The sequence below is a fragment of the Gorilla gorilla genome, chromosome 9 (genome assembly GCF_029281585.2).
Source record: "Gorilla gorilla gorilla isolate KB3781 chromosome 9, NHGRI_mGorGor1-v2.1_pri, whole genome shotgun sequence".
Taxonomy (NCBI): Eukaryota; Metazoa; Chordata; class Mammalia; order Primates; family Hominidae; genus Gorilla; species Gorilla gorilla.
In genome coordinates, this window is record NC_073233.2 from 85,761,800 (window position 1) to 85,780,260 (window position 18,461).

The window sequence follows — 18,461 nt, forward strand, 5'->3', positions numbered from 1 at the left end:
CTGTCTCAAAAAATAATAATGAGGTCAGACACGGTGGTGGCTCACACCTGTAATCCCAGCACTTTGGGAGGCCAAGGCAGGCAGATCACTTGAGGTCAGGAGTTAGAGACCAGCCTGGCCAACATGATGAAACCCCGTCTCTACTAAAAATACAAAAATTAGCCAGGTGTGGTGGCAGGCACCTGTAGTGCCAACTACTTGGGAGGCTGAGGCAGAAGAATCACTTGAACCCAGGAGGCGGAGGCTGCAGTGAGCCAAGACTGCACCACTGCACTCCAGCCTGGGTGACAGAGCAAGACTGTCTCAAATAAATAAATAAATAAATAAATACGAATGGTGTGAACGAACAGTGTTGAAAAAAACAGATGACTAATGATTTTTTTCAACAAACGTATTTACACGTTTTCTTCATATTACTTGTCTTTTTATGGCCTAGCTGAGTGCTAAATGCAAGTGATTCCTGGTAGGTTTAGTTTTGAAGCTCCAACTTCAAAGACGTTTCTATAACATTAAGGAAAAAAACCAAATTAGGTTTTTTTTTCCTAATTTAAGGTTAACGACATGGCCACAGATGATAGCTTGGCTGCACAAGCTAAACCAAGGAATGTGATTTGTGATTGTTCCTATTGCCTGCAAGTGCTATACTCCGTGTAATCAAGATTTAATAAGCCAGAAGAGTTATAAAATACTTACCTCTGAAAAAAGTCTACTTCCTGTAAAAATTTTTCACACATCCCAAATAAGGGGTCAAGTCTGTAGAAAAGAAATGTAAAATAATTTGCTTGTGAAATCTGCAAACTGAGGAGGACCAAAAGTCCCAGAAACCTGAGCCTAAATTAAAGGAAAATTAGCATATTACACTATAAAAATGATCTCTAAAAGTAACAGAAGACTCCTAATGGACCTGGGGGAAACACCTGTCGGGATCCCAAGACCTGATTAAACCACTGCAGTGCCCATTAAGCTCAAAGAATATTAAAAGTCAAAGACTATCACAGGCTACATTTGGCACTAGACTCACTACGAATACAGGAGAGAAGCATAGCATGTGGGCAGTACAGTGTCAAGTTCCCCTTCTGCAGGAGTCCTTGCTTCATTAGCATCTTAGCTAGTATGGTCTCTATACCTACCTGATTTAGATCTCATCTCCTTGCACATGAGCTGTCAGCATTGGGATGAAAGCTCCCAGATAGCTGTGTGGACTGCTGCAAGATCTATCCAGTTTCAAGAATCACTGCACTCAATGAAGCCTACAGCCATTGTATCGGCATCTGGAAACTAGTTCATTTATATTTCCTTCTGGTCTACATGCAATTTACTCAGAGATCATTTTTTCCATAGCGGTATAGCCTACTAATGTAGTTGATACTGTAAGGGCTCCAAGAAACATACCTAAAAAGTTAACTAAATTCCTGTGCAAGAGGGGAAAAGGTTTTGTTACTCTTTTGGCGACAGACATAGATGGTGTTCCTTCCTCTCTATCTTGAATTACTTGGCCTCACAGTACTTGAGAACATTTCATTTCAGTAAAAAGTTATTGCATACCTAAATAATCCAGGCAACATGCTAGGTCAATATGACTTACTAAGTTTTGACCTTTGTATATTTTCTTCCTATTTATTGTATGTAATTTCTGCATGAAATTTCCCACTTGTTTTCTTTAATATATTATTCATTGGAGGAATAAAGTTCCCACCAAGATAAAACAAATACTCTTTCCTTATGTAAAAATATTTAAGAGAATGATGTCAAGGTTTAGTCTTTTTATTAAAATATAGTCTCCATGAGTAGACTTTGTATTCTTCATCATATATTTCCTAGCACAGGCAGCATTCAATAAGTATTTGCTGAATGAACAAAAAATGGGGCCGGGGGTAGATGGCAAATGGAAACCTACTCTGGAAGCAACATTCATTCTAATTCTTTTCCTAAAAAAAAAAAAAAGTAGCACTTGAAAGTTTTTAAACTAATCTTCTACCAGAAATGGAAGTGAAATTTCATAGTGAGGTTACCCACCAAACACCACAAGGAGTGAGAGGGCTAGAAGGGAGAATTCCAGCCAAGCAGGGGCACAAAGGAAAGCAATTTGGCCAAGCAGTGACATTTCCTCACTTGTTTGCCTGGTTATATAGAGAATCATCTTGGAGAGACTCCAGGAAGTAAAATACAAAAAGATTTGGGAACTCTCCCCAAACGTCAAAAAAGAGCAGGCATCCTCATCAACAGGCCATATACATGAAGTAGGCCTCTAAGAACTCCTACTTTTCCTTTGGTGTGAAGGAAGGAAAGCTATGAAAGTGAGGCTCATTCGGGGGCTAACAATCATTAAAGAATACAAATTACCAATTTAAACTAGTCTAGACTTTCATTGTAAGTAGGCAAAGACAATGGAAAATGACTAGGTGTTATAAACGACAATCAGGAGCTGTAAAGGAGACCAAGCAGTCCTCAAAAAGAGTTAAGTCAAGGCAAGAAAGCACAGAAAACTTTTTTAAAAATTCTAATCAACAACCTCGGTGAGAGTTAACAGGGGATTTAAAAGGATATTACATTGACAAAGCAAGAGAAACTGCTACAGAAACAGCAGATGACAAGAAGAGAAACTATACAGAAAAAAAGGAAAAAAATAGTAGAGAAGCACACTTGGAAATAAAACACATAATAATGAAATCAAACTCAACAGTTCAGAACAGTGGAATCAACAACAATGTAAACTGAAATGATAAACTAAAAAAAGCATATTAAAGAATTTACTGGCCAGGCACAGTGGCTCACGCCTGTAATTCCAACACTTTGGGAGGCTGAGGCAGGCAGATCACCCGAGGTCAGAAGTTCAAGACCAGCCTGACCAAACATGGAGAAACCCTGTCTCTACTAAAAATACAAAATTAGCCGGGTGCAGTGGCGCATGCCTGTAATCCCAGCTACTTGGGAGGCTGAGGCAGGAGAATCTCTTGAACCCGGGAGGTGGAGGTTGCGAGGAGCTGAGATTGTGCCATTACACTCCAGCCTAGGCATCAAGAGCAAAACTCCGTCTCAAAAAAAAAAAAAAAAAAAAGAATTTACTCAGAATACAGAATAGAAAAACAAAGAAATTGAAATTACAAAAGAAAAGGTATAGGAAAAATAGATCCAGAAAATCCAACATTTAGTATAACAGACTAGAGTGTATAGAAGAAGTAAAGAAATAATGGAGAAAAAAAAAAATCCCTGAGCCAAAAACAGCTGATACTTCAAACTCCCACCGAAGATCAGCAAGAATATTGAAAGAAAACACATACCTAGACATATCCTGGTGAAATTAAAGAAAGAAAGAAAATTTTAAAGCAAGTTTGAGCATGAAAAATAAGCTGTAGGGAAGAGAACCAGACTGACATAAAACATTCAACTGTAACATTAAATACTAAAAGGGAACATAGCAGAGGCAGAGAGTCTCTGTGAACCTATTCTGGTTTGGCGGGGGTTGCCCAATAAAATAAATAAATAAAGGCACCATAGCAATATGGAAATAATTGGAAAAGAATTCCATTTATGTATGAGAGCAAATGAATTTAAAAGGCGACAGAGAACAGTGGTGGCAAAGTTGGAGCTAAACTTAAAAAGATTATAAGTGGTGGCTCACGTCTGTAATCCTAGCACTTTGGGATGCCGAGGTGGGAGGATACTTTGAGTTCAGGAGTTCAAGACTGGCCTGGACAACGCAGTGAAACCATGTTTCTATTATTTTTAAAAATAAAAAATATTTTATAAAAAAATTAAAAATAAAAATAAACAAGGATATACAAGGATTATGTACTTATAACTTTAAAAGATTATATTTATAAACATAAAAATTAATAGAAGCTACATTATAAAAACATAATCAGCTGAAACAAACCTCCAAGTTATTATTATTATTTATTTATTTTTTTTTTTTTGAGACAGAGTCTCACTCTGTCACCCAGGCTAGAGTGCAGTGGTGGGATCTCAGCTCACTGCGAGCTCCACCTCCTGGGTTCATGCCATTCTCCTGCCTCAGCCTCCCGAGTAGCTGGGATTACAGGCACCTGCCACCACGCCCGGCTAATTTTTTTTTTTATTTTTAGTAGAGACGGGGTTTCACCATGTTAGCCAGGATGGTTTCAATCTCCTGACCTCGTGATCCACCCGATTCGGCCTCCCAAAGTGCTGGCGTTACAGGCGTTAGCCACCGCACCCAGCCATATTATTGTTATTATTTTGAAGACATAGGGTCTTGTTCTGTTGCCCAAGTTGGAGTGCAATGGCATGATCATAGCTCACTGTAGCCTCGAACTCCTGGGCTCAAGGGATCCTCCCACCTCAGCCTCCCAAGTAACTAGGACCACAGGTGCACACCACCAATGTCCAGCTAATTTTTGATTTTTATTTTTTAGAGACAGGGTCTCACTATGTTGCTTAGGCTGGGGTCAAACTCCTGGCTGGACTCAAGCAATCCTCCTGCTTTGGCCTCCCAAAGTCTGGGATTACAGGCGTGAGCCACTGCATCTAGCCCAAATTGTTATTATTATTTTTTGCTCAGTAAGAGACCTTAACTGGCCTAAATTATTATTATTATTTGAGACAGAGTCTCACTCTGTCACCCAGGCTGGAGTGCAGTGGTGCGATCTCGGCTCACTGCAACCTCTGCCTCCTGGGTTCAAGCAATTTTCTGCCTCAGCCTCCCGAGTAGCTGGGATTACAGATGCCCACAACCATGCCTGGCTAATTTTTTGTATTTTTAGTAGAGATGGGGTTTCACCATCTTGGCCAGGCTGGTCTTGAACTCCTGGCCTCGTGATCCACCTGTCTTGGACTCCCAAAGTGATGGGATTACAGGCGTGAGCCACTGCACCCGGCCAACTGGCCCAAATTACTTAAGCAGTAAGAGACAAACAAAAGCATACTAAAATCTTCATCTTCATCTTAGATCATCTTGATCTCTTAGATCATCTTGATCTTAGAGAGGTGACCATAAATTCTGTTTAACTTTTTATGCTAATAAATATAAGTTCAATATGTTCATTAAAAGTATAAGTAATAACAGTATTACTAAAACTAATATTAGTTAACATGTATCAAGTATTTATAATGGATGTGACAGACACTATTTTAAAGGCTTTGCATATAATAATCCAGCCAGGCACGGTAGCTCACGCCTGGAATCCCAGCACTTTGGGAGGCCAAGGCAGGTGGATCACTTGAGGCCAGGAGTTTGAGACCAGCATGGCCAACATGGTGAAACCCCATCTCTCCTAAAAATAAAAAAATTAGCTGAGTGTGGTGACATGTGCCTGTAGTCCCAGCTACTTGGGAGGCTGAGGCATGAGAGTTGCTTGGACCTGGGAACCAGAGGTTGCAGTGAGTTGAGATCGTGCCACTGCACTCCAGCCTGGGTGATAGAGCAAGACTCTGTCTCATAAATAAATAAAATAAATAAGTGGTTTTGCATATAATAATTCAATAACCCTTACAATAACCCTGTGAGGAAGAGATAGGTACTACTATTATCTCAGTTTAACTTATGGGAACAAACTGAGGCCAAGAAGTGTTAAGTAACTTGTCCAAGGGTTACTCAGTTTGCAAATGGTAAAGTCAAGATGTGAACCCAAGTAGTGTGGCACCACAGCCCTCTTAACCAGTATGTTCTACTGCCTCTCACTTGAAGAGTTTAGAATTAGGGTGCATAACTTTCAAACCCCTGGAGGAAAAAAGAAAACAATCTAGCAAAACTTAAAAAAGAAAAAAAGAAAAAAGCAGGAATGCATACAAATGAAAAATATAGGCTGGTCTCGGTGGCTCACGCCTGTAATCCTAGCACTTTGGGAGGCCGAGTCAGGTGGATCACCTGAGTTCAGGAGTTCGAGACCAGCCTGGCTAACATGGTGAAACCCGTCTCTACTGAAAATACAAAATTAGCCGGGCATGGTGTTGCATGCCTGTAATCCCAGCTACTTGGGAGGCTGAGGCAGGAGAATCGCTTGAACCCAGGAGGCAGAGGTTGCAGTGAGCTGAGATCGGACCACTGCACTCCAGCCTGGGCGACAAGAGCGAGACTTTGTCTAAAAGAAAAAAAAAAAGAAAAATATAAAATATTATAGCATGAGTAAAGACCTAAAAACATTAGTATCTTTATATAATGACACGACAAGATAAGCATATTATAATGCTGGGTGAAAGGAATAGGAGGCAGAACAGCAAAGTATGGTATGATCCCCTTTATGTTATTGTACACATCTTTATAATCTATGTTTATATGGTTTGGGAAAATCTGGAAGTATACACATGAAATGCTGGCAGCTGTTTTCAAAGTGGTAGATTACCAGAGAACCTTCACTTACCCTGTAATATTTTAATTTTTCTAACAATTATATATAAACTAAAAAAAATCTTTTTTAAAAAACAGTATAGATGCCATCACAAGCACCTTTGTTTTTTCAGCTATAACTGGCACATAGTAGGGATTAAACATTTGTTAAATGAATATATGAATATCTTTTTTTTTTTTTTTCTATAAAGATGGAGTCTTGCTCTGTTGCCCAGGCTGGAGTGCAGTGGTGTGATTTCGGCTCACTGCAACCTCCACCTCCCGGGTTCTAGAGATTCTCCTGCCTCAGCCTCCCGAGTAGCTGGGACTACTGGTGCATGCCACCACGCCCGGCTAATTTTATGTATTTTTAGTAGAGACAAGGGTTTCACCATGTTAGCCAGGATGCTCTTGATCTCCTGACCTCGTGATCTGCCCACCTTGGCCTCCCAAAGTGCTGGGATTACAGGTGTGAGCAACCACACCCGGCCACATATGAATATCTTTAAGATTAAATGATTCTTTGACTTTATGAGGTCACTATCAAGATAAGTGAAGAAATAAAATATTTTATTTTTCAGGATGTTATTTCTGACCTAGTATGTTTCTGTGTTTAAGCATTCATATTTATATCTCTATGGCACTTTTTTTTTTTGACACAGCAGCTGGACTGAGCATCAAACATGTCTGTGAGCTGGCAATGAGTCACCTAAGTACTTTTTTGTATCAAATCTATGATGCCATCATTCTTAAGATGCACCTTTATTTTATGAAATAGTAAGAAACAAAAAACACTATGGGACACCATCAAAATATCTGATTTCAGAGAAGTTACAATAATAAAAAATGTGTATCTTGGAATCAATGAAATGTGGCAATTCCAGTTATCTGAAAGTCTTACAGATATAATTACACTGAGCTCTTATTATGTATCAAGTACCATGCTAAGTGTTTTTACATGTATTATCTCATTTATTCTTCATAGAAATGTCATGAGGTAGATGCTGTCTTCATTTTCATTTTGTACAGGGAAACAGGGTACAGAAAGGTTCATAACCAAACAACTAGTAAGTAGAAAAGACAAGATTTGAACAAAGTAGTCTGACTTCCCAGTACATCCTCTTAATTTATCCTTATTGCCTGAGAAAAAGCTTATTAGTCCCTTCAGAACAGAAAAAGTGGTCCCTGGCACTAAATTCTTAAGGAAATCTATCAAGTAGGAGGATACAGAATGTCCTTATTGCCAGATAAAGTCCAGTGTTGTGCTATATGTAATGGAGAGTCACCAGAGGGTTGTTAGCAAGGGAGAGACACAATTGGATTTCCAAGGGTCTAATCTGATCCAACAACAGAATTTGTAATATCTGACAAAAATGAATAGATCACACATTCCTTAGCTAGTCTTTCCTAAATTTCATTTCACTTATCATTAACTTTCGTGTGATGTCTGAATGCATTTGAAGTATCTTTGAAAGGAACATGCCACATATTTTGGCCAACCCCACATCTTACCCTCGTGTAGTTCGTGCTGTTACTATAAGTTGCAAAGCTTTGGCCTGCAGCCTCATGTGATGTATAATCACCACCTGCTTATTCTCCACACCACTGTACATGAATTCCATTTTGTAGGTCTCTTCCATAATCTATAAAGGAAAGATAATTAACAATCAATAAAAATATCATGGTCTTACTTGAGAGCAGCATAGAATTCTACTGTTAAATGACCTTAGGTGAAACTCTTAACTGAGATTTTACATCCCTATGCTTTTAAGTGTTGAAAGAAATTAGTATAGTATGCCTTGTAAAAAGAGAATAAATTATTTTGCCTATTTAAAAAGAAGACTGACCTGGTAATAAAATCATCTTAGTTGATGATGTGAAGATAAGAAAGTTTAATCACTAAGCAAACTGCAAAGCACTGAAAGCACTGCTTCTTACCCTAAATGAAGCCCACTCTGCTGTGGGAACAAATTAATACATATTATGTATGGAAACCCAATCCCCACAAAGTCCTCAAGAATTAAGCATCAGGAACTATTAACCATATGTTAGTTATCCTGACAGACTGTTCCATGGGCCTGGTCTGAGGGAGTTTGGGACGGAAATAAGTGCAAGAAAACATGGAAGACTTGACCTGCAAGAGATCACCAAGTCTCAATACTCAGGTGCAAAGGGGAACGGCTCAAAGCTAAAAAGAAATAAACTAGAGACAAATAAAATTAAAGCCTACTTAATGAACTACCCAGGACCTTTTAACGTTGAAGAGATGGTACAGGCTAAAGATATAAACAACCTTAACTGAGTTGGGCTACATTTTCAGATGAAAGATTCATGATAGTAGAGACAGCGTTTCACCATGTTGGCCAGGCTGGTCTCAAACTCCTAACCTTAAGTGATGCGCCATCTCAGCCTCCCAAAGTGCTGGGATTACAGGTGTGAGCCACCGCACCCGGCCCAACTGCCACATTTTATAGAAGAGAAAAAATCCAGGGAATTTAAGTAACTTGCTCAATATCACTCAGCAAATCAGAGGAAGACCTGGGACTAGGACCCAGGTCCCCTGAGTCCAAAGTGAGTGCTGTGTCTCCTAGTTATGCTCCTTCTCATATCACTAACTTCTGTCATAGCCTAAAATTAGGGAGGCCACAGCAGAGGTATAGAGCTACAGGAAGGCCTCTGGCTCCGCCTTGGACCAGACAATTCCTGGACAGAGACCTATTTGAAGGGAAGGTCTGAATAAGCTTACCTGTGTTGCTGCTGCTGAGGCCAAATCACTCTGCTTCAAATACAAAGGGGCAGCTACATTCCACAACTTTTCCTGCAAGGCCTACACAGACAGAGCTATAGGAAGGCCTCTGGTTCTGCCTTGGACCAGACAATTCCTGGACAGAGAGACCTGTTTGAAGGGAAGGTCTGAATAAGCTTACCTGTTTCGCTGCTGCTGAGGCCAAATCACTCTGCTTCAAATACAAAGGGGCAGCTACATTCCACAACTTTTCCTGCAAGGCCTACACAGACAAATCAGGAGGGAACAGAATACCGAGGTCACAAAGACTGGCCTATCATTTGGGATTTACATTTTTGTTTTCCTTTGAAAGTCTCCCATGAACAGGACTTCTCAATTAATCTTATTCTTTTAACCCAATCAGCTGTATCTATTATGGAGAAAGATGAGACCAATGGTTTGGGCTAAATGAATTCCCACCCATTTGATCCAATTCTTGGCCCAAAGGCTCTGTGTCCCAGATCAGTGCTTCTGGAAGCAGAGGACAGGAACCACGAAAGCTTCACCAGAATGCGCAGGCAAGCCAGCTTCCGAGCTCTAGGCACTCCTTGTTCCCAGAGCCACTGGACTAACCCAAGCCACCTAGATACTTCTTCCTTAACTGTGGTTCTTTTTTCTTTTCCCCTATGCTCATTATGTTGTAAGCCCCAACCACTTTACCAACATATTCAACTAGAAATCAAGCAGCTTTCCTAGATTTCTCCCTCTTTCAATCTTTCTACATTCAAAACCACCACTAACAGCCATGATTTTACCTTCCATCTCTCTCCTCATCTATCCATCCACATGACCTCATCTCTTGCACAAACTTCTGTGACAGCCTCTTATTTTCTCAGTCCTTCTGAATTACAGATGTAATCAAATGACATTACAGAAAACCTAGACTAACACTGTCCAATAGAAATATAACATGAGTTATATATATATAATTTTAAATATTCTCATAGCCACAGTTTTTGAATTACAAAGATGTAAGTTAATTTTGAAGATATAAAGACTAAGTTAATTTTTTTAAAAAGTTTATTTAACCCAGTATATCCAAGATATTAACATTTCACCATGCAGTATTTTTTAAATTATTAATTGGTTTACATCTTCTCTTCATACTAAGTCTGAGAAATCCAGTGTGTATTTTGCACTTAATAACACATCTCAGTTTGGACTAACAACTTTTCGAGTGCTCAAGAGTCCCATGTATCTGGTGGCTATCAAATTAAACAGTGGTAGGTCTAAACTATAGATAAAAACTATAGGAATTTCTGGAATATTTACTTCTAATCATTTCTTGTATGCATGTTTTTTGACAGTTGTAGTCAGAAAGCAGAATTAAGTTTGGGGATTAGATCATAATCCCAAAACATACAATCCCAAATGTTGAAATCCTCACATCCAAATTCTGGGGAAGTGATTAGTGTGTTTTGGGTTGTATGCAGGATAGTTGCATCATGTTAGTTGTATCATGTTAGGCACAACTATTACCATGTTATTGTCTTTATTTGGAAATCAAATATGGCTTAAGGAGATGCGTATGAGTGCCAAGCTGACAAGGGGTGGACTTGTGGACCTAATTTTAGGTGTCAGCTTGACTAGATTAAGGAATATCAGAAACCTGGTAAAACATTATTTTGTTTTACACATTGAGGGTGTGTCTATGAGAGTGTTTCCAGAAGAGATTAGTGTATAAATCTGAGTGTACTAGGTGGAGACTATCTGCCCTCAATGTTGGCGGGCACCATCCAATCAGCCAGTGGCCAGGAGAGAACAAATACTTAAGACGAAATGGGCTGGGAGCGGTGGCTCATGCCTGTAATCCTAGCACTTTGGAAGGCTGAGGTGGGTGGATGACCTGAGGTCAGGAGATCGAGACCAGCCTGACCAACATGGCAAAATCCTGTCTCTACTAAAAATACAAAAATTAGCCAGGCGTGGTGGTGCACACCTGTAATCCCAGCTACTTGGGAGGCTGAGACAGGAGAATTGCTTGAACCCAAGAGGCAGAGGTTGCAGCAGTGAGCCGAGATCACGCCACTGTATTCAGCCTGGGTGATAAGCTGAGACTCTGTCTCAAAAAAAAAAAAAAGGCAAAATAGCAAAACGGACTCTCTGGGTTCTGCTGCTTGGATATCAGAAATCTGACTCCATGAAAGTGCATCATCACAATACTGACTTTGTGTATAAGCATTGAGTGTGTACACAAAATGCTGAAACTTCCTCAATAAATGAGATATCCTTTTCGTACATCTGCATTTGTGAAAGATAAAATTTCTTGAGATCTCAGCTCTTTGGGTGACTGCATATGCAGTGGTGACCCAGCACAGTTTCCATCAATCTCGTCAAAAGACTTGAGGTTGTTGGGCACAGTATTTCAGATGACCACAGTTAATAAGCTGGGCATACACAATTAACAACCAAAGTGATATGCATTTATACCTTTCCCTTTATGACCAATTTCTTTATAAATATGGCTCATCTGCTCATAACTGTTAGACCCACCCAACTGTCATTAGTAACCTGAGTGTTTATGCTTGCAAAAATGTATGTTGTTATTGTCTGTTTTATTATATTAAGTGATGTATAAAGTATTCTGTTGTGTTTTTATGTTTCTCAAATAAATTCCCCTTTAAAAAATAAATATCTTTAAATTTTTTAAATTATTTCTTCCATAATTATATTTTGGGGATTTTGATATTTTCTGGGCTGTGGTTTTGGGATTTCAGACTTTAGGGATTTTAGTCTTTTGGAATTTAAACAGTTTAGGACTATGATGTTCTGGACTATCTTTTGGGATTATGATTGGCTCCCCTTCTTTTGGGTACATAACATTACACCCTAAGTATTTTGTCGCGTTGTTGTATAATTCTTCATAAAGAATTACTGACTACAGAATATACTGCTAGGTAGCTGTACCAAAATTTATTTAGCTTTTTTCCTGTTATTAAACACACTTGCCTTGGGTTCTGGCTCTGGGCCCCTCACCTACACTGTCACCCCTTGTCATTGAATAACCAACAATTATGTGTTCTTTTTAGGAGTAATCACTTCTCTTTCCTCACCCATATTTTGCTACTATAGAAAAGTGGATTCTTCTCCATGGCCTCCTTGAATTCCTGGGGTTTCACAGAGGCTTGGAAAAGTCAAACAACCTTGCAAAGGGGCAGGAAGGAACTTCCTGGAGTGATGAAAATGTTCTACGACTTGCCTATGGTGGTGATTACACAGATATATACATTAGAAAGAACATATCTAGCCTAACAAGGACCATTTAAGTGCCAAGTATACATACCCACCTTTACATGTATAGGCACACCTGCACAACTGTAAATATAACATTTAGCACAAGTTCACACAGTAGAAAATAACTTTTGACTCCCTGATTTACTCTGACTTTAGCCAAACATCATTAATCACTTTGAAAACAAAGAACACTTTGAACTAGGGCCAAGATAAAAGTTCGTCAAGTGAGAAGGGCTCTCCTAAATTCTGTGCCAAAATTTATAGTAAAATTCTGCTACAGAAGCTGAAAGATACTGAACTCATTTAATTGTTTTTTAACTCAGCAAAACTAAATAGATTCTTGGGTACCAATTCTGTGTATAGCTGACTACTGAGTAAGAAACGCCAGCAAGTTGGTCTTTTTAAAAGCAATGAAATCAACCTTTTAACTTTGATGAAGTGCAATGAGTTTTTTTGTTTGTTTGTTTGTTTTCTTTAAAGACAGGATCTTGGTCTGTCATCCAGGCTGGAGTGCAATCTCACTGCAGCCTTGACCTCCTAGGCTCAAGCAGTCCTCCCAACTCCAGCCGAGTAGCTGGATATACAGGAATGCACCACCACACCTGCCTATTTTTAAATTTTCTTGTAGAGATGAGGTGTCGCTATGTTGCCCAGGCTGGTCTCAAACTCTTGAGCTCAAGCGATCCTCCTGCCTTGGCCTGCCAAAGTGCTAAGATTACAGGTGTGAGCCACCGCACCTGGCCTTCAAATGAGCATTTTAAGAAAATAGTCTAAAACTTCATACAATTCCTTTGCTAATCAAATTATACAAAACATTTACAACCTTGGGATTCTAACTAAAATGATTATCCAATCTGCTCTAATTATATTATGATAAACGAATTCTCCCCAAATTTACAAATTCCTATGAGTTAATATTTCGTTAATTAGAGACAAATGTAATCACACTGCAGAGTACATATTTCTCCATTGTCAAGTGGTTGCATTAAGACCATAAGTTTTATAACTTACGGCCTCACACACTGCTGGATCCACAAAGATGCATTTTTAGCAACACAATCATAAATGGAATGGATGCAAACCAACCTTGATGAGAAGTAGTTGACAGCGAAGATAGGTGGCAGAGAAATCAGCTACTCCTGCCAATTCAGATTGAAGTTCTCCAAGTCTTTGCAGATCCCTATAGTAAATAAAACCCCCAAGGCAAACACAGGATAAGGATAATGCCACCAACATAAAGATCATGTCAAAAGCATTTTATCATTTTATACCTAGTAAACAGTCATACATTTTTAAATGACGACACTGAATGCTGGAGTGGTTATAATAAAATTGGTTCACTGACACTGTGATAGTAGTTTAAGCTGATGTAACCCTTTTGGAAAGCAAAACCGTACTGTTATAAAGGCACATATATGGTAAAATGTTTTGATTCATAGCTTTACACTGAAAATTAATACTAAGAGAAATATTCAACAGAAATGAAATGCTTTATGGGTCATAATATTCATTGTTATGTGGACTATTATAGTAAAAACTCAGTAGCTACTTATTCAATGGTGAAAAAAATATTGAGTAAATTATGATGCATCCAATCAAGTAAATTTTTTTTTATTATACTTTAAGTTCTGGGGTACATGTGCAGAACGTGCAGGTTTGTTACATAGGTATACACGCGTCATGATGGTTTGCTGCATCCATCTTTTTTTTTTTTTTTTTTTTGAGGTGGAGTCTCGCTCTGTTGCCCAGACTGGAGTACAGTGGCGTGATCTCGACTCACTGCAACCTCTGTCCCCTGGGTTCAAGCGATTCTCCTGCCTTAGCCTCCTGACTAGCTGGGATTGCAGACGCACACCAGCACACCCAGCTAATTTTTGTATTTTTAGTAGAGACAGGGTTTCACCATGTTGGCCAGGCTGGTCTCAAGCTCCTGACCTCGTGATCTGCCTGCCTCGGCCTCTCATAGTGCTGGGATTACAGGCGTGAGCCACCGCCCCCGGCCCAAGTAAATATTTTGTAGCCATTAAAATATGAAATGGTTAATAAGGTGTATGATCTCAACTATGTAAAAACTATATAGAGGAGAAAAATACATTGAGGTGGTTTTCTGGATAATGGTAATAGGGTGCTCTTTAGTACCTTCTCCCAACTATGCTTTATTTTCCGAGTTTTTAAGACAACGAACAAGTATTTTTTTGTATCAGAAAAAAACACTATTTTTTAAAAAGGTATTATGGTAGACACTGTTGGTTGCCTGTCCAGTTAGCCATTCTCCACTTCTTTATTACTAATTGAACTCTGATTTTGTTCAAGGGAACATGTCCCCAAGCCCAATTCCAAGTAGTATCTGATTGAACTAAGCCAATTAGTGCACATTGTCTGTCTGGATATGTGACCTGAGTTGACCTTGTCAGTTCAGATGAAAGTACTTTATTCCATGCTTACAACAAATTGGTGTGTCTGTCTGTCTCTCGCTGGACCGGGCAAGGATGCTTATAGCCCTGATTGCCATTAGCAGCATACTGTAACTCTAAGGGAAAAAAACCTTAAGATAAAGCCAATGCTGAAGACAAAAAAAGTCCAAAGAGAAATAGAGACACTAGGTCCTCAATGATATAAATAAGCCACTTAATCATACCATATCTCCAATTTCTGGACATCTGGAAAAATATCTTAGTCATGCAACTGCTATAACAAAATATCATAGACTGGGTGGGTTATAAACAACCGAAATTTATTTCTCGCAGTTGTATAGGCTGGGAAGTCCAAAATCAAGACACCTACAGATTTGGTTTCTAGTGAGGGCTCATTTCCTCATAGGTTGCACCTTCTACATGTATCTTCATATGGTGGAAGTCACAAACGAGCTCCCTTAGGCCTCTTTTAAAGGTTATTAATCTCATTCATGACCTAATCACCTCCCAAAGACCTCACTTCCTCATAACATCACCTTGGGGTTAGGATTGCAGTATATGAATTTGGGGGAGACATAAACTTTCAGATCATAACAGGAAATAAATAGCCATTATAAGCTAGCTTGTGAAAAGCATCCTAACTGGATATAAGTATAGACACAATGACTGTAACCATATGAAAACATATCTGCCTATAGTCAGAAATTAGAAAGTGTCATACACAAATAAAATAGTTGTGCTAGAATTATTGGTGATTTAAAACATTTAGTTTTCATATTTATGCAGCCAAAAGACACATGAAAAAATGCTCATCATCACTGGCCATCAGAGAAATGCAAATCAAAACCACAATGAGATACCATCTCACACCAGTTAGAATGGCGATCATTAAAAAGTCAGGAATCAACACGTGCTGGAGAGGATGTGGAGAAATAGGAACACTTTTACACTGTTGGTGGGACTGTAAACTAGTTCAACCATTGTGGAAGTCAGTGTGGCGATTCCTCAGGGATCTAGAACTAGAAATATCATTTGACCCAGCCATCCCATTACTGGGTATATACCCAAAGGATTATAAATCATGCTGCTATAAAGACACATGCACACATATGTTTATTGCGGCACTATTCACAATAGCAAAGACTTGGAACCAACCCAAATGTCCAACAATGATAGACTGGATTAAGAAAATGTGGCATATATACACCATGGAATACTATGCAGCCATAAAAAATGACAAGTTCATGTCCTTTGTAGGGACATGGATGAAGCTGGAAACCATCATTCTCAGCAAACTAACACAAGAACAGAAAACCAAACACCGCATGTTCTCACTCATAGGTGGGAATTGAACAATGAGAGCACATGGACACAGGAAGGGGAACATCACACCCCGGGGCCTGTTGTGGGGTGGGGGAGTGGGGAGGGATAGCTTTAGGAGATATACCTAATGCTAAATGATGAGTTAATGGGTGCAGCACACCAACATGGCACATGTATACATATGTAACTAACCTGCACATTGTGCACATGTACCCTAAAACTTAAAAAGTATAATAAAAAAAAAAAAGAGAAAATGTTTCTTTAAAAAAAAACTTAGTTTTTTTGAATAGTTAATACATACTTAAGGTATAGAATTCAAAGGATATACAATTAAATTAAATTAAATTAGTCCCCCTTCCTACGCCTGTGTCCTGTAGCCCTGCCACCCTGTGTACCTTCCCAGAGGCAACTATTACCAGTTTCTTTTGAATTTTGAAATATGCCATGCATTTACAAAAAGTACTGGTTTTCTTTGCTTTCTTCTTTTTTAGGGGAGGAATGTGAGTGTGTGTGTGTTTGTATATTACCTAACCATCTCAGCATTCATAGAAAGCTGACTCATTACTTTTTAATAGCAACATTAAATTCTGAATAGAAATGCAAACTGTGGGAAACCTTAAGGTCTGAGTCACTTGGGAAGCTGTCTGTTTCAGAGCCGGCATAACACATCAGGTTTCACAGTAGCCTGGAAAAAACCGTCCACTGGACTATGCCACTTCCTCCCACCTCATGCTCGGCGGGTAACGTTATGATAGTTAAAGATGCCTCCTGGGGACTTTGACATCAAGAAGGAGATGCCTACAAAGGGGCAAAGAGTAAATTACTCTCAAAGTGATTGAAGAATTAATGTATGATATATATCACTTCTTATTCGTTTGGGTTGCTTGAACTGGTCCTGGAGGGCCTACCCAAAGCATGGGAACCCAGCACAATGAAAGCCAAGACCATAGACTAGCTAAGCCCAACTGCGAAGTGTGAGTTTGGTGGCCAGATGGTCTCTTCCTTTCACTTCTCTGATTTTTCTCTTGCAAGAGACAGCCCTGAAGTATTCTACTTCAGAAGCATTTGTGTTTCCTCTCCAGGAAGATTCTGCCTTCTATGACAATTATACAGAATACAGACCAAATGACTGTACATTAACTAACCGATTCCAAATGTTACTTTATTCCCCTGCCCCGGAATTGTAGCAGTTGTTCTGAAGTGCACAAAACAAGATGTAACCCAATCCAACACAAATAGCCATAAGAAATCTGAACTTCTGTACAAACAAAAATGGAAACTTGTTAACTCTGGGAAAAATCCTGTCCCCCAGTGTTACCTCTCTTTATCTCTTTATGCTCACAATTCTCAGGAAGCCTCAATCTAGACATCCATCAGGAGACTATGGGCTCTAATGAGAAAGGTAAACTGAGCACATTCTATGTGCACTGTACTGTGCTGGCTGTTTCCTTACTTGAGCTCACTTAATCCTCACAATATGAATTGCAATTAATCTTATTTCACTGAACAGGAAACTAAAGATCAGAATTTAAGTGGCTTGCCTAAGGTCACAGAATAAACAACAAAACAGGACATGAACTAGATAGAGTCAGCTCTGACTCCAAAGGTATTTTTTTAACCATATCATATTGCATCTCATTTATTTATTTGCTATTAAACTCTTTTCATTTATTTATTAATTACATCAAACACAGATGAGACCAAAACTAATTTAAAACTAGATACGGCTAGGCGCGGTGGCTCACACCTGTAATCCTAGCACTTTAGGAGGCCAAGGTGGGTGGATTGCCTGAGCTCAGGAGTTCGAGACCAGCCTGGGCAACACGGTGATACCCCATCTCTACTAAAATACAAAAAATTAGCCAGGTGTGGTGGAGTGCGCCTGTAGTCCCAGCTATTCAGGATGCTGGGGCAGGAGAATTGCTTGAACCTGGGAGGCAGAGGTTGCCCTGAACCGAGATTGCACCACTGCACTCCAGCCTGAACGACGGAGACTCCATCTCCAAAAAAAAAAAAAAAAACAGCTGGATACACTGGGCCACTTTTCTTTAGATGCTATCAGGCAGAGCAAAACAGTTCCTCCCAGGAACACACACATTAGCAATCTATATGATGCCATTATGCCACTATGTGTAAACACATTTACATATAGTGATTCTTTTTAAGCTTACACAATAGGCTGAATTAATTATTTAAATCACTATTAAAGATAGTCAAAAAGATTCTGGATGTGCAAATCAAATGTAGTTTATTTTTTTCAATCTCTTAGAATCTCTAAAAATCAAATTTATAATTAATATCTCTTAGTAGCTTAGTAGAGCAAAAAGGAATGTTAGGAAATACAAAATAAATACAAAGTCTTGGTGACCTCTAAAACGCCATCTTTATTCCTGCACCTAGA

General features: G+C 39.1%; 1 protein-coding gene across 1 annotated transcript in view; it reads right to left on the reverse strand.

Moving 5' to 3' along the window:
* Positions 1 to 18,461, reverse strand: part of INTS4 (integrator complex subunit 4) — a 123,059-nt gene that overhangs the window by 14,042 nt on the left and 90,556 nt on the right. The window contains exons 16-19 of the mRNA XM_031016212.3: positions 13,410 to 13,503; positions 9,232 to 9,312; positions 7,817 to 7,947; positions 694 to 753 (exon numbers count right to left, since the gene is read on the reverse strand). Of these exons, the coding sequence (XP_030872072.2) occupies positions 694 to 753; positions 7,817 to 7,947; positions 9,232 to 9,312; positions 13,410 to 13,503 (366 nt within the window). The remainder of the gene's footprint in view (positions 1 to 693; positions 754 to 7,816; positions 7,948 to 9,231; positions 9,313 to 13,409; positions 13,504 to 18,461) is intronic.